The sequence below is a fragment of the Rhipicephalus microplus genome, chromosome X, assembly GCF_043290135.1.
Source record: "Rhipicephalus microplus isolate Deutch F79 chromosome X, USDA_Rmic, whole genome shotgun sequence".
Taxonomy (NCBI): Eukaryota; Metazoa; Arthropoda; class Arachnida; order Ixodida; family Ixodidae; genus Rhipicephalus; species Rhipicephalus microplus.
In genome coordinates this window covers 266904571-266922292 of record NC_134710.1, presented here as the reverse complement: position 1 = coordinate 266922292, position 17722 = coordinate 266904571, and the positions used below count along the sequence as shown (strand labels likewise).

Sequence of the window (17722 nt, the reverse complement as noted above, 5' to 3'; positions counted from 1 at the left end):
GACATGGATCTGTGCACCAGCGGCATGCTTCGTAGCATCGTCAAAAGAAGCGTCACAGTCAATAACTTGCCAGTGCCATGGTGGGAGCTGTTTTTCAGGAGCTATAAATTGATGTTTAAGTAAAGGAATATCCACTTCTTCAGTCAGTTCTCTTTCAGGAGTGAGAAAGACTTTCTCATTAGTCCATGCGTGTTCATATTAGGCTTTTGTGCAACTTCATAAGACATTTGCTGTCACTGCCCTACGTTGTGTGTGAGAGTACTTCCAAAATGTTCATTGTTTTCAGACACTTGCTTTTAAGGTATTTGATATGCTGTATAAATGTGAGCATTGCGTCAAAAATAATTCCTAAAAATTTATGCTCTGTTATGACAGGCAAACGTTGACCCTTCATAGCAATGTCCGGATCGGGGTGCAGGCCTCTATTGAAAAAAGTATGCACATGCTTTTTTGTGGGTTCAGTATGATCCATTCTCTTCTGCCCAGTTGCCGACTTTGTTAAGACGGAACTGCACCTGGCACTCACAACTTGTCAGGGAGCAGGATTTAAACCCTATCTGCACGTCATCAACATAAGTTGTGTGAAATACATTGTGTGAAATACAGACATAAGGAGTTCATTTTTACAATAAAAAAAGTACAACTGAGCACTCCCCCTTGTGGTACTCCGGTTTCTTGCACAAACTCTCTTGATAAAGCATTGCCGATGCGAACGCGAAATGTGGGATTCGACAGGTAACTTTCAATTACCCTTAACATATTTCCATGTATACCCAAGTGTGAGAGGTCTCCAAGTATTTCGAACTGCCATGTGGTGTCGTAAGCCTTTTCCATGTCAAAGAATATGAACACGAAGAATTCTTTATGGACATAGGCTTCAGGTATTTGTGTCTCAAGGCGTATTAGATGGTTAGTCGCGGACCAACCCTCTGTAAATCTACACTGGTATGAGTCAAGCAGTTTGTTCAATTCAAGGAAATGTAGTAGTCGACGGTTTATCTTTGCACATGTAACTTATTAGTGCCACAGGACGATAGCTGGAAACTGAAGATGAATCCTTACCCTGTTTAAATATAGGGATAATATTCGCCTTTTTCCACACAGAGGGGATCTCGCCAGAAAGCCATGGAGCATTACACAAAGAGAGGAGAGTATTCTGCATTTCAGGTAGTAGGTGCTTCAACATTTGATATATTATTTGGTCGCAACCTGGCGCAGACTGGTTGCACGTGTTTAGTGCTGCCTGTAGCTCAGCCAATAAGAATGGCTGGTTGTAGGGCTCATTTTCCCCACACTTCCGTTCCAATTTATGTCCCTCTATCTTTGCATTATACCGTTTTAACGCTTCAGAATAATGTGAGGAGCTTGATAAATGCTCAAAATGTGTGCTAAGCAAGTTTGCTTGATCTTCTAAGCTGTTGCCCGATGTGATTGTCAATGAAAGTGAATAGGTTTCCTGGCCTCTTAACTCTACTTACTCGGTTTCAGACCTTGACTTCATCAGTGTAGGAATTAATGCTTGATATAAAGTTCTGCCAGCTTTTTAGTCTAGCTGGCCACAGAGTTCTTCTTCCATGAGACTTTTGAAGTTTTTCAAATTCTCTGCAATGGGTGAATTGCGCAAAAGCCCCCATGATTTATGTTTTTTCCGTGCAGTCTCACATTCATCATTTCACCTCGGGATGCGGCATTTGAATGTAATGCCACTTGCTTCACATATACATTTTGAAGCGAAGCATCATCAATTAAAAAAGCGGTGAAATACTCGACTGCTTCTTCTATTCCTAAAAAAGACATATCAGCCCATGAAATACAGGTATTAGCAGTGTAGTGCTGCCATTTCACCTTCCACCGAGGAGCATGAGGAATGAAATCGGGCTGAAGTGGTGTTCTTAACAGCATTGGGAAGTGATCACTCCCATAACGATTTTCGATCACCTCCCATTTAAGGGGAGATGCCACTCAAAGACACTTCCTTTTGAATATTCACCCTACAGCACTCAAACTTGGGCTGTTTATGGACCTTTTCATGCAGATTTCAAATATATAATTAGTTTTCTAGCAAGTTGCATACTTTTAGCTCTGCGACATGACAAAGTGAAAACCTTAACTTTTTGCTACCCTCTTTTCATCCCGTAATTTTGTACTATTCATAGTTCATAATGTTTTAAATAAAGCGTGAAATGCAAATAACTAATTAGAAAGCACATACAAAATATGTAGTAGGTGTGAAAAATAACACACAAAAAATCCATATTTCACCTACCGTCGTAAAGATTTACATACAATTTTTATTATATAATAAAATATTAAAAATTAAATGAGATAATTACATTCGTGATGCTTTGGAAAAATTTGGACAAAATTTCATGCAGATCCAAGCACTAGAAGTGCCCGAAAACGAGAGGCACATTATATATTACTATATACTATGTATTAATAACATATTTATTAATGACATTGTTGACTATATTTTAACCTGTCCAGATAAGTTTATTCACAGATGACTGCTTACTCTTTAAAAAATCACCTGCCAACAAGATAAGGTTACCTTAAACTCCAGCCTTCAAAATATTTTAGGATGGTGCAAAGGCTGGGATATGCAGCTTAATATTGATAAAACAGTATTCATGAAAATTAGAAAAAAAAAAAAACTTTTGTTCACTTATAACCTTGCATCCATGCCATTTAAAGAGGTTAATAACTGGAAATACCTAGGTGTCATAATAAGCAATAATCTTAGTTAGAGTTCCCGCATCTCTCATCTTTGCGACTCAGCTTTAAAAAAACTCTGCTGCCTCAGACACAAATTTAAACAAGCTCTTGCCAAGACTTGTCTAACCGCCTATACTTCCCTTGTCCAACCTAAGTTAGAATACGAAGCAGCTACGTGTGGATTCTTTACACTAAAACTAACATCAATGCGCTAGAAAGAATCCAACGTAAAACAGTAAAATTTATCTATTTCAAATATTGTACCAGTGACTCTCCAAGTATCTTAATAGCCCAACACAACATTCAGTCTTTACAACTAAGAAGAAAAATTCACAAGCTTGAATTTATGTTGCTGCTGTATAATAATACGTTGCCTCTTTCTCCTGAATCTTATAGTAAGCCTCTCACTGCTCGCTGAACAAAACATCGCCACTTTGCCCCATTAACGCCTTACAATACCAAAACTAACATATTTAAGTATTCCTTTATCCCTCGAACAGTAGCAGAGTGGAACAGCCTACCTCTTGGTGCACTCAGCAATACCGACACTATCGCATCTTACGTCTTAAACTTAGCCTTGTACTGATACCCTTGTACATTGTTAGATAGTTATGTATTGTTGATGTTTTCATTCTGTATATTCTTTTTTTAGTGCTTGTTTACTTGGTGGTAGATTAATTTTGTTGTCAGTATATTATCTTTGATACCTGTACAATTTTACTGTTTGTTTGTACCTTTCCCCTCCTGCCTGGGCCTTTTCAAGGCCTGCCGTATTTTTAAATAAATAAAAAATAAATGAAAAAATGGCAAAATTGGTGTTTTCGGAAAAACAAGTTAAAATTCAGTTTTTATTTATGAAAGATGTTGTTAAATGCGATGAAATTTGCAAACCAAAAGGACAATACTTCTTGTAGTGGCCACTGACACTAAAATACACCAGCACCATGAGTTTGTCCCTCTCCACTTTTTCGAGCTGACTACTCAAAGACATTTCGCTCACAGACAGGGCCATGAAACGCTTGCCAAACATCTTCCGCTCCATCTGGCAGAGCCTTGTGCCGACTGCAAACTAGGAAGAAGTTCGACATGACTGCAAAATCTAAACTAAGTCCAGTGTCGAGAGACACAACAGTGTCAATGCCATTTTGCGGCAGGTTTGTGCCACATACCGTCGTTCATAATGGCAATGTCATACCCGCTAAGTTCCCTCACTGCGAGCTCCTTCGACCTCACAAGATTGGCACTGACGCCATCCATTGCCGCATCACGAACTTTCCAGCTGATGGCTGTGAATGAATTTTGATGCACTGGCTTTTGCAAGCCAAAAACTGCTGCAAATCGAACCAATTGCTCGTAGCCTATTCCTACAGAGCGCATCGCCACGAATTTCCCGCATGAGCAATGAATTTTTTCCTTTTTCATTCATAACGGAGATAATACAAGCGAAAAGCATTGTTCAGCTGCGCTGATCGACAAGACATGGACCCCGAAAGTAGGCTTCACAGCACATACAGGCACACAGCGATCAATGGCTGTCCTCGATCCATACCACGTGATAAGCCAGTCGCGATGCTTAAAAAATGTGTAAAAACATGCTTTTTTTTACTCATTCTTGTGCTGCATCAGCGCAGAACGCTATCGTTATCTGAAGAGTGAGACTCGACTCTACCTCATGCAATCAACAATGGAGAGCGGCGGCGCATTATCGGCGGACAGGTGCTCGAAGACTGCGCACTTTGGCCCTCTTAACAGGCAACTTGTCTTCTTTAGACACAATTTAAAAAAATTTCCAGTCAAGTCTCGACATGTATTTTTTTCTTTTTCAGAACAGTAGAGGTAACTAATCTTATCAAAACAAGCGAAAATAAAAAAATAGTAGTATTGAAGAAAACTCGCGTTATTCGACCCGCATCTCCCCTTAAGATTAGGCAGGAGCGTCAATGTAACTATGCTGAGGTCTATAGATGAGTACAATTTGTTAGCAATATTATAATATGTAGGTTCTCTTTCATGTAATATACAAGCGCCAGAAGAGAAAAGGAGCTATCCCACCAAACGACCTCAGGCATCGCAGCAAGAGTCGCCCCATAGGTCACTGTGGGCATTAAAATCTCCAACAACCACATGCGATTCTGGTAATTCACCTATAAGCGATTGGAGTTCATGTTTGGTGAGTGGATGATGTAAAGAGAACAGACTGTAATTAGTTTATTTAGGAGTAAAGCTCTAACAGACTGCTTCAAGACGTGTTTGAAGATGCAGATGTTGACAGCCAACGCTTTTATCTACTATAATTACTACACCACCTGATGATGCAAGTGCACCATTTCGGTCTTTACGATACACAGCAAAATGTAAAAAAGTTTGTTTATTGGGATTCAAGTGTGTTTCCTGGGCACGCATGCACTTTAGGATTGTGTTTATGAATAAGTTCCTGAATGTCATCAAGATTTTTAAACAGGCCAGTTACATTCCACTGAATGAGTATTGTATTCATAATGGAAATAAAAATGTGCTGTGCGCACACGGGAGAGGTGTCTTTATGTGGGCAGGTGTTTTTACACAACAGGGCCGTTGTCCGACCCCGTTATAGGTTTTTAGATTTTCGTCAAGCGATCGGCGCCGGTCTTTTGGCACCTGAGGAGTTGGTGTTGTGTCCATTGCTTTTTTGGATGCACTGGATGCCCGTGCATGCAGGCTGAGAGTTTTCGTGTGAGACCACATCTGGTGAAACGTGGTCCGAGTGCCTGACGCTCCTGCACTCACCGAGCTCTCTTGCAAGGTAGGCGGAATGGGCTTAGCTACTTCCACCTGGGGGGCAGGCACCACAGCCGGCTCGCAATGTGCGGGCCGAGCAAATGGCGAAGGCCAATGCGACGTCACCCCCTGGCGCGCCGCATCAGCATAAGACAGACCATGGAATGAGAGCATCTCCTCCGGGCCTCCTTGGATGACATATTTTCTAGGACTTTCAGGGTGGCGATCTTTTTCGCCTTTTTTCATTGTGAACAACATCTTGAATATGCAGCGCGTGATCCATGGCAATTTACACACTGTGAAGTGTCATTGCAGCTGTCAGAGGAGTGGCCTTAAGCTCCACATTTGGCACAAGTGAGCTTACCACAACAGCTCTGGGAACTGTGGCCGAACCTTTGGCATTGATAACACTTCCTTGGATTTGGAATGTACAGTCTTACTGTTAACTTTATGTAGCCTGTCTCAAATGTCTGAGGTTGATCACTGGTCGTAAACATAAGAATCAGATGTTTTGTTGGGATTTCTTTGTTGTTACGCCCTATTTTAATTCTTTGCACACTGGTCACATTAGGGTATTGCCATCCCTTCAAGAGTTCAGTTTCGGTCAAGTGAAGAAGATTTGCGTCAGAGACAACTTCTCGCGACACGTTCATAGATCGGTGTGGGGTAACTGAAACGAATCTTTCTCCTAGTGTCTTAAGGCTGCTGAGCTTACAGTACTGCTCATTATCTTGAACCTCAAACAAGAGCTCTCTGCTGGCCATTCTAGTGATCTTATATCCTGCTCCTAGATTATCACTCAACGACCTTGAAACAATGAACGGAGAGATGACACGTGCAAATACATCTGCTTTATCACTGTGTATTACATCATAACGCGGAAAAGTTTCTTTTGGTTTACGGAAGAGCTTCATGATGCAGTGCTCACCCTCTTCGAAGGGTGTCAATCAAGTAGATGGGGAAAGATGTCCTCATAACAATATTGATTCATTCGGCAGCAATGGCAGCCTTGCACCTCGGAGCCCAACTAGCAGACGTTGTAGAACTTAAAGTGTAAAGCCGATGACATCAGCTGTACATTGCTGCTATAACCTAATACATGAGCCCCAAGGTTGAGCACATACACAAGGTTAACTGTAGCCGCAAGGAAATTTTGAAGTAAATAGACAAGAGGAGAAGACAGGAAAGATTTAAAGTGCGAGAAAGACGAGGAGAAGGGGAGAGAGAGACAGGAAAAAGCCGCTGCCAGTTTCCCCTGGGTGGGTCAGCCCAGGGGCGCCATCTACATGAAGCCAGGGCCAAAGAAGTGTGTTGCCTCCACTGGGGGGCCTTAAAGGTCCGATCAACCGGTGTCGACTCAACCCCTAGGATCCAATTTTCCCCGGACACGGCAATGCCACACACTGCTAGGCGTCGGAGGGAGTCGACCCCCCCCCCCCCCCCATTGGCTCAGGTCCGTGGTGTTGCTCCACACCGAATGCCTGCTTACGAAGACGCCCTTGCGAAACTTCGAAAAATGAGTCTGAAGGCTTCAAAGACCATGGTTTCCAGCCAAAGCATATCGCCAATTTCGTCCTGGTGGCCACCATTAAATTTTTTATTTTACCAGAAAGAATGGCCGAATGGCATCATCATGACTTGCTGACGCTGCGAGGAGCAGGCAACATGCTGCCCGCGTGTCACTACTGTGCTACAGTGAAGCACGTCTTGTTTTGCGCAGGTGCGCATTTAAGTTGATGACAGCGTTTGCTTTTTCAGCGGCAGCAGTGAAGCCCGCCATTCCTCTGTGTTTGCGGCTAAATTAAGACCAAGTTTTGCGAGAAAACACAACCCTTGGAGCTGCAAACAAGCTGGCACATCAGCCCTGATTACCTTGAATAATTTCAAGTTCCTTGCATCCCACATTTTTTATGTTCTGTTAATTCAATTCGAAGATTTCTTGCGGCAACAGTGACTTTGAATTAACGAGGCTATACTGTACATTTCGTGTGCACATTGCAGAGTCGTGTATAGGCCACCAGCATGAGAAGCACATCTTGGATGATCCTGCAATGTGCACTGAAGGGAACACAATGTATGAAAACAATAAAATAACTATTCACAAGCACTTCTTAAATAATGGTATTCCTTTGCGCTCATTTATACAGGCATTTACTATGCTTTGATAGGCCCAGTAAGCATACTTTTAAGTGCAGGTGATGAAAATAAAACATCAGCTATGACTTACATCGACACTTTGAACAAACTTCGTGCCTTCTTCAGATGGAAGGGGGCATATCCACACATAACCGTTGTTGCCCAGGATAATTTGGGCACCACAAGGAAGGTTGTGGAAGTGAGTTTTGCAGCGCTTGATCAACGATGGTGACACAAGCACCAAAGTGCCTTGGCCCAGCTGTGGCATCGAATTGAAAGGCATAGATTAGTGTTAGATTAACCACAACAATGTAGACATGGGAAATAAACCCCACAAGTCTCCTCTCATGAAAATAAGATACCCTCATCTTAAATTCATGTTAGCCACAAAGAAATGCACAGTTTAGGCACACATTAGTTGTAATATAATTAGCTTAAAAACAGTAGGCATGCAGGCTCTTCCTGAGGAATCATGCTATATGATGAGTACAATACATTATGTCCCAAAATAAGCGGTGCTCTTAAATGTCGATATAAGTTTGGGTTTGCTGTACACATCCAGACACAAACAGCAGCGTCAAGCTGCCTAATATTATTAGTGCTAACTATGCTCCATATTAACAAGAGAGGACACAACAGAGAAGACAGAAAATTTGTACTGTTTAAACAGTACTTGAAGAAAACCAAGCTTTTTTTTTTTTCGTCAGGCAAATGCACTACTGCAGATATGATCACGTCTCTAGCATAAAGCAATGATAGTGCTTTGTTTTATTATGCCCGCTAACTATGCAGAGCACAAAATCTTTCAGATATACTTTTACAAGCTGTGCAGAATTTACAAAACACAGGCCCCTTAACGAATTCCTTGCATAATTTTTCTCCTGCAATGCACCACATAAAATTAGGACTTTTTCTGCGTGTAGGAGGCCGTGATCTTTTGTTGAGGGCTTTGAGAACATGGAGGCAGCAAAATAGTGCTCAGCCACTTCATGTGACAAGCTTTCTATGAGGTGTTACCTCGCAAATGTTGCACTGACACATCAGCGCAATATGCACAAGTCTATGCACATGTACTGATAAGTGGTGACAGGACTCGAGATTAAGTGCATCTGCTCTAAAATGCTGGAGCGAGAGCACAAGATTTCTAGGCATATTTACATAGCCATTCCACAAAATCTAGTTAGCAAAAAATCTGATTCAGAATTAAGTAGTTAGAAATAGGAAAGGATGGTGCCTCATCCTTGAGAGTGCACAATGTATATGTGCATACCATACTTACAGACAACTTAAATAAATTTGTGATAGAACCGATAGAACTACCATCATTACAACCTGCTCTTCTTCTCTAACCACATATGTGGGCGCAATCTTCAAGTAAATGCCAAGACTGCTGAAGAGAAAAATAGCTATTAATGAAAAATTTACGATGCAGGTGCATATAGAACTCTAACTTTTAATTTAAAAAAATTCACCAATGTGAACATACTCTAAAAGGAAACCCAAGACGTTTTAGAATTCGACAAAATTTCCTGGTTTACGAAGAACAATATTATTTTCGATGATCTGAAGATGTTTTTTCATGGTTTTAGCAGCAGGGTGATTCCTCGTAAGATCGAACAAAGCATGGCTAGTTGACCTCTTACATTTTTTTTTTGAAATTTTATATATTGTTGCTTGATCAGTGGAAAGAAGAGATTCGCAATTGGTTTTGCTAGAAACAAATATTTTTGAAGCACAGTAAATTAATCATGACGAAGAGGTGGAGTGCCACGCTTACCTGCTCTGCTGTTTTTTTTTCGAATTTGACGATGAATTACACAAAATATATTAAAGCTACGTACCTCACACTTGTTTAGCTAAATATAGGTGTACTTGTGCTTACGATCAATTATACTTCGATTCTCTGTGTAGCACAGATTTTTTTATTAAACATACTCAAATTTCACCTAAAAACGTTTGTGTGCCTAGTTTGCAGGCCTTTATTTCAAAAAGGGCCTACGACAGAGCGGTGAAAATTCCGCATCACTTTCTCAGCATGCTTATTTATAAAGATGCCAAAGCCGATATTAATAACACTTTTTATTACAAGTATATAATCCCGCTAACTTCAAGAAAAAGCGCGCAAGGGAAACAAACGTCTGATGACAATTAAAAAAAAGACCATTTTTGATATCTTTTATACTTTCCCCACTTATTCTCCCACACATCAGCTTTCACAATCAATAAAAACATGTTGCAATATATGGTTTCACTTGCAGTTACAATAAAAACGCGTAAAAAAATGCTGTGTGCAAGGATAGGCAACGGTAGATCAAACTTCCTGCCCGCTAAGTATGGAATGCAGGCGTGTACTTCAGTTTCTTAAAAGGCGAGAAATCGCTGTCGACTGTATTGAGCATGCCGATTTCGAAATGGTTTGGTAACGGGAGCGGCCATGAGAGCGGGATTGAGGAGCAAGCAAGCGCGCACAGTCTGATGTGTTTCGGGGCAAAGAGGGCTCGTTTTTTTCGTCCTCAGGTGGCTAGGCTGCGATACAGCCGGGAATAACTTCCACCCATGGGCTTTGAAGCATAGCCATTTTATCCACCCTTTGCTCGCATAGCAGCCACGTTTTGTTAAGATTGCAGACATAACAGACATTGTTTGAGCTTTTTGTGCATCCAAAGCAAATGCAAACAAAAGCATGTCTACAATACGTGATTGTATATTTGAACAAAAGCGTCTCGAGGTGACTGATTTAACTTGAGCACGCCATGATTCCAACGCACGTGCTTTGCATGTAAACAGAGGCAAACGGCCAAAGTCACAGATTCGCTGTCTGTAGCTCAAGTTCCCAGACCGCATTCCACACCTGCACAAAAAACACTTCGAAGCATTGACGTGTAAGTTGAAGTTTGACTGCGCTGCCCCAATGAGAAGCACCTGAAAACTCGTTAGGAAGCTGCGAGCGCTCGCTTCCCGCACGCAGCGACAGCCGCTTTAGCCAGAGAAACTGCGTTGTTCGAATTGATCTGAGTGGAAACCATAAAGGTGATGCTCCAGGAGCCAAATCAAAAGGGAACAAATGCCTAACTATAGACTACCGGGTGCACCCAACCACCTCATATAGTGGCAGCAGATGACTTGTGCTGGCCGTGCCCACAGCCCGCTGCTCACACTTCATTTGACTGCAATAGTGCTCAAGCTTTGCTCTGCTGCTGTGCATTAGTGCAAAGTTAGCGTAAATGTATCTTTTTCTTGAAAAGTGTTATTAATATAAACTTTGGTAGTTTTATAAATAAGCATGCTGAGAAAGTAATGCGGAATTTTCGTCACTCTCTCATAGGTCTTTTTTTAAATAAAAGCCTGCTAACTAGGGAAAAAATTTTTTTAAGTCTAATTTGAGAATGTTTATTAAAAAAAATCTACACTACACAGAGAATCAAAATATAAGTGAACGTAAGCACAAGTATGCCTACATTTAGCAAAACAAATTTAAAGTACATAGCTTTAATATATTTTGCGTTATTCATCATCAAATTAAAAAAAAAAGGGGCAAGTAACGGTGACACTTCACTTCTTTGTCAATATTGATTTACTGTGCTTTGAAAAAAATTTTTACAGCAAAACTGATTGCGGATCTCTTCTTTCTACTAATCAAGCAACAAGATATAAAATTTTGAAAGAAATTTAAAGGGGCTATGCTACACTTTTTGAGCATGGTCAGGAAACGCTGCCGATCGATAGTAGAGGCTACCAACACGCAAGCCAAATATTATAGCGCAGCTCGCGGCCTGGAATACGCAATGAATTATCAAAGTCAGTTAAAAATTGCTTTCTCTTTTCTCAACAAATCATAGAATATACCCAAAAATCAAACATAGCAAGCCCATCTATCAGTGATTGGCTGATTTGAACAGGGCGCGCTTGCTCGTTACAGAGATCGCCGTAGGAAGCCACTACTTGTCGACGTGTGCGCGCGATCACAGTGAAAAAGCTGTGCATTCGAAGAAAAAAAAAGTGCTCAAGGTCGCAAGGCGCACCTGAGATTTTTTTGTGGCCCTACCGTCCCTCCCTGCTTAGCTTTCAGCACTTTTGCCGGGACGAGAGAAGAGAGAATGCAATTGTAGCATGCGACAAACCTTTGTAACTCTACACGCACTGGGCGGATTCTTAAAATTTTTGCGTAGTTGATTGTGTGGGTAATAAACTCTTCCAATGAATTAATTTTGTGGTTACTTAAAAAAGTGTTTCTGGGCCTCTTTAAGATGTCAACCAGCCATGCTTTGTTCGATCTTACGTGAAATCACCCAGCAGGAGCTTTAGAATGTGTGAAAGAAAAGTTTTCTTGCTCCACTTCCGCGAATGTGCCAAAAGTGTGGATGTGGAAACCTATATCATCTTTGTTTTCTCTCGTAGAGCCATTTTTTACTTCGACGTAAGGTTCGGCTGCTCACCAGACGTGTTTATGTGAGCGTCGCTTACACTGAGCCATGTGCAGATGCAGCATGTTGAGACACTGCAAGTATGGTAAAACAGGGGACTGCATAGATTTAGTGTTTTTAACTATCACATTTTGACGAGATGCGGTCAGCTGGGCTGCAAAACGACGGTGAAACCAAGTGGCCACACCTTCACCCTCTGCTCGACTGAATTCGTAAGCAGAGCAAGAAATGCATTCTATGTAGCAAGCACTACGTGAGCAAGCGCCTCATATTTTCAACCATGGCCTATGTGACTAACGCATGAGATGTCGCTACCAGAACTAATAAACGAGGCCATGCTTCAGCAGTGATGCTGTTGCGGATGACGCGGCATACCGAGCATGACATCACCGCATTCGCTCGACGTTTTAAGAAGCCCGGCCGCCACAACCCATGTTTTTTCCCCGAAAAGCTTTATTTGTGTTTGCTTGTGAGAATTCTCACATCGTTTACCCAATTCAGGAGGAATCATGTTGTCCTCACACGCTCCCAAGTCAATTTTCGAAAAAGTGCTCCAGCTTCCCTTTAACTGCAAAAAGGTCTCGGTACAAGTAGAGAGACCACAAAGTGCTTTGCATGGCCAGACCGGAAGCAGCGACCAAGACTTTTCAAAGAAAACTAGATATACAAGGCTCAAGAACATAATAAGCGCTTATGCAAAGGTGATTCTACGAGTTTCTAGCCTGACCGTCATTTGATAGTGATAGAAGTGAAACAACTGTGCCATTTTTCAATATATCTCTCCTTCAAAACATGTTTCATTCCTTTGTATTAACATTTTATGCCCTTCATAAAATAGCATGAACTTCAACATGTTCGCAGAAAGCATTCTATGCTTCATCATCAGCAGCCTTAAGATGAGCAAATATTCACTACGAGCTAGGCCCTGTATCATAGGGTGGGTGATTGACCTCTTCAAAGCCACAGACCTTCAGTGCAGACTTTGCAATTATCACCACAGAAAATGGAGTGTTGTCGTAAACTAGCTGGATGCCATGATTAAAATCACCCGTATTACTTCGTTTATTGCACCAAAGCAGTTCATACAAACAAATGCACTGAGTTGAAACTCATATGCATGCCTTTTATAAATAGCACTATGTGCCTGAGCTGGCAATTTTGAAATCATTGCTAGTTTTAAATGTGAGGCTGGAAACTTATGGAATCACCTGCAGCTCTAAGCCAGGGCCTTTCGCCATTCCGATTCTCCTCTTTCTACCTTCCAGAATATTTGTGGAGACAAAAGAAGAGAGAAACACACTCGTAAAGTGTGATCACTGCCTGAACATGTAAATCTAGGAAATTGCAAAACGTTTTGGCAGATATTCACAAGGAAAACAAGAGAAATAGTCATTATGTAATTTGTTAGAAAGCCTGTAGTAAATAAAAGGCAAGCAAGATAAATGCAAATTATTTGCTAACAACACAAGCCCCAAAGAGAGCAATTTTTTCCTAGAATTTAATATATTAATATAACACACTTCTGACATTCACATGTATTACTTCTTTAGAAAGACTAAGAGTAACAAAGTTTCATTTTAGCCAAACTCATCATGGTATACACTAATGAAACGATTTTAAAAGAGCTGTTTGGCTGATAAATATTGTTTTCCCAATTAGCAGATTTTAAGTAGAATCTAAATAGAAGACTCATGCACATGATGGTTAGCACACAAGAGTAAGTTTCAGCCCATCACACCCAACAGATCTGAGCACACTTGAGGCAACTGCCAAAAGCACCTAAACTCTCAGGTCGCACATAAAATTAATTCCAAGACATGCAAAATGAAGTAATGTAAAATATACGGCTAACACTGGCTAGATTTTTATGACACATCCACTTTTACTTGAAACATGAACATTAGAAGACACAATATCTTTACAGTGTCGGGAATTTCATGCGTGCCCAAATTTCACAAGGGAACTTGCCTTGCCATATTTGAGACTCCTTGTATGTAGTGACAGGGACCCATCAGCAAACACTGACTGGACTTCAGCCTAGTGATGTAGCTGCTAAGTTAACGTGTTTGGCAGCAAACAGTGCAAGAAACAACACTTCAGAACATGCACATGGGAAAGGATGAAAAACAAGCCACTTGGAGCTTTCCAGGCAAATTTAGCGTAGTTCTGGGCTTTCAATGGTGGCAGAAGCCCAAGCACAATTCTTAAGAGTCTCACGTGATAAAGTACAATATCCAAAGATGAATACCTGCTTGTCCAGAGATAAAACATACCAGCTCTGTCTACTTAATCTGCACTCTCTTTTGTATATTTGCATGCAGTAATTCACATGTTTTTTCAAATTAAGAAATTTAAAGGATACACTGATGAGATCACCTTCACACAAGTACTGCCTCATTAGCAGCTCATCTTCAGCAGATTTTCTTCTCTGAAAGAGTTTGTCAGCACATCAAACAACAAACAATGAACATAGCACGGGCTAACATGATTTCCACTGCTTTATTTACATACAGCTTCAATCATTGCCAAGATTTATTTACACCTGTCTACAAGATGTATGCAAATAGCATGCCATTTTACTATTCAGCAAGATTACCAATATAGCAATTAGTATCATCAACTATGATTTGTGAAAATGGATGCAGCTTGCTTTGTTTTTATGATTCTCACTAAAAATTAGCAGAAAGAACTGCACAGCCATTTAAGAAAAAAAAAATAGACAAACTTTGCTATGTGGGCTTGAATTATTTGTTGCTCTGCTTGCGAACGAGGAGCCTGACCATTTGATAACTGTGAAACGCACATGTGCAGAATATATTGAGCAACAGCGAGAAACAATACAATTGCGAAGAGCACCCACAAAAAAGTATACACGTTCCAACATTCAAACACAAATTCATGTGCATGTTATATACATAATGGCAAACAAATACAACTACACCTTGCACATACTAAGAAATCTGACCAAATATCCTATCAGTATGGTACTCCTTTAAAGGCAGTAGAAGATAAATGAGAAGTTAATTCACGAAGTACAAAAGAGTCTTGTTTAACCCTTTGTAGGTTCACCTATATTTTTGAACCAATAATATAAAAATTGGCTGTGGTATAGTCCTATATACTACAAAGAAATAGTTTGAAACTAATTTCATGATCAGTATGCATCAACAGGTATTTTGCAATGAAATGGGCAAAGAAGTGGCACTGCTGAGTGTCACTTGTCAAGTTGTGAAGAGAAAAGTTGTGCAAACCTCATTTTAGCAAGAGAACACAACGCGCAGTTGCGCCTATTGTGCATTTTCGTGGCGCTGTGGTCTGTTTCTGTAAAGCTTACTTCACCGCACGCACCAACCATTTCTGAGTCGATTTTGCTTTGCTTGCTTTTGCTGTGAAAATTATCAAGTTAAGGTATTGTCCCTAAATATTAGCAAACTTTTTAGGAGGTATACAATATCAAGAAAAATATTTCTATGCCCCGATGTCCGTAATAGCGCTGAGGGATGAATGGGGCAATGGGTACCAAATTTCTCTAATGCAATTATTGGTCAAATATTGCGTGAATTTACAGAAACATGTGATGACTGGAAGCTAAAGGCACCTCTCTGAAAAACCATAAAAAAAGAAAATTCTCCACTATTTTGATCGGCTAGTTCCATAAATCTGAATAAGAGGAAAATTCCGAAGCTATCATAAGAAAATTGACCAATATTAAATGCCATTGCAACACTACAACTGCCCTTCAAAAGCATGGTAAAAGAATTTTTCTTGAGATTACAAAAGACTTGGTTAAGATACAACCTACTTAGCATTGTGCTAATTGCAATGGGTGATGTGGGAGAACATTTTCCCAGCAGATGGAAAAGTGGGACTTATATGTTGCACTGTTGATTGATTGATTGATATGTGGGGTTTAACGTCCCAAAACCACCATATGATTATGAGAGACGCCATAGTGAAGGGCTCCGAAAATTTCGACCACCTGGAGATCTTTAACGTGCACCCAAATCTGAGCACACGGGCCTACAACATTTCCGCCTCCATCGGAAATGCAGCCGCCTATGTTGCACTGTTGCACAAAGGGATAATAAAGAAGAAATTTGGAAGGCTAATATCTGAGTGCCATAGTTTGTGTGTATGCATGGGGTTAGAATTTCATTTTGCCTACATTTATAAGTAGTTTCTTTGAGGAAGTAAGTGCTATCAAAATTACAGCCCTTTGGAAGTCTTTGTTAATATAGAAAAGAACTTTGGAAAAAATATAGTACGATTTGAAGAAACTCCCCAACACAAGTGGGAAATTCTTATATCTAACCAAGACAGAATGCAGAAGTAGCCAGAGTAAAGAGAAACGTTTGTCACAATGTTTATTTCTACCAGGAATAAGCCGATTGTGTTCAGACAATAATCCTTGGTGTATGAATCTTAGAAATATTATTAACAACTGTTATGGTGGCTTTTTTTATGACTGCCAACTTCCTTTCACTGTACATTAATTAACAACTGACATAAATGCATAAAGAAATAGCAAGTATGATAATATGGTATTATTTTCTTATTACTCATTATTAAGAGGTCACTCCTACTAAACATATTTCTTGCAATTATCAGTACAAAACATCTCTATGATAACATTATAACAGAGCATCACCACCACAGTTCTTTCTGCTTGTACACTTTTAAAGAAACCATAAACACAGCCCCAAAGAAAAATGAAAGACGCGTACCAACTCTCCTCCAGGTAGGTTAACAGAAGAAAGTAGTAGAGATGCATTCAGACGTGAGGCCATTTCAACTTTCCATCGTCTTTGCTGAACTTCAACAATACGTCCCACAACAACATCTCCTATCTCGCCAATGTAACTGCGCAAAAAAAATGTCACCATTACAGCGGCAGGTGGAAACAAATGAAAGCAGCCACTGTGTTTTTACGTCTCAACACAGTCAACCTATAAATAAAAATAATTTTGTTGAACAAAGTTACACTGCAACTGGATAGACGAAACACCTCTTACACAAAACGATTTACAGGCCAGAACCACTATGGCTTGAAATTTCAGACAGCAGACTTTTGGGCTAGGTGTTTCTTACGGTCAACGAAACCACAGCGCTGATAAGACGTGGATAAAAGAAAGAGGACAGGACGTACGCACGTCCTGTCCTCTTCTCTTGGTCCCCGTCTTATCAGCACCATGACTTCATTGAACATTTTTGTGTGATACATCAAGTTCCCCACTGTATCATCATATCACACCAGGCTGGCGCTACCGTACAAGGACTCAAACGTTAGCGCCAGCGTATGTGACAAGTTTGCTAGTTGTCGAAGTTGTATACGCACCGTGTTTTGAGCGGACGAACAGTGATGAGTTTGTTAACTTTCTCCACTGCCCCCGCTACAGATGACAGAAGCTGTTCATTGTCTATATATGTTCCGTGACCTCTGAAAGGGAAAAGAAGAGACAAATGGTGTGAATGTGAATAGTGAAAACGGTACGACCGCAGCTGCTGCCTACTCTCTCTTCTTAGTCGTTTTTCTCTCGTTATCGAGACCCTCCCCCGTCGTTTTTTTTTTTTTTTTGTAGCATAAGCTACACTGGCAGAGGTTGAGCAGTTTTGTGTGTCTTACGGTGAGCAGTTCTGTGCAAGCCCGAGGAGTAGTGACGTAACACGCCGCACAGCTGGCGCGTCGTAGG

General features: G+C 40.7%; 1 protein-coding gene across 1 annotated transcript in view; it reads right to left on the bottom strand.

The window, feature by feature from the left end:
- Window positions 1-17469, bottom strand: part of Rrp4 (exosome complex component Rrp4) — a gene marked incomplete at its 5' end in the record, with an annotated part of 30049 nt that extends 12580 nt beyond the window's left edge. Inside the window, 5 exon segments of the mRNA XM_037414082.2 lie at window positions 7700-7867; window positions 14001-14069; window positions 14395-14460; window positions 16757-16892; window positions 17368-17469. Coding sequence (XP_037269979.1) covers window positions 7700-7867; window positions 14001-14069; window positions 14395-14460; window positions 16757-16892; window positions 17368-17469 — 541 coding nt within the window.
- Window positions 17470-17722: the final 253 nt, after the last annotated feature.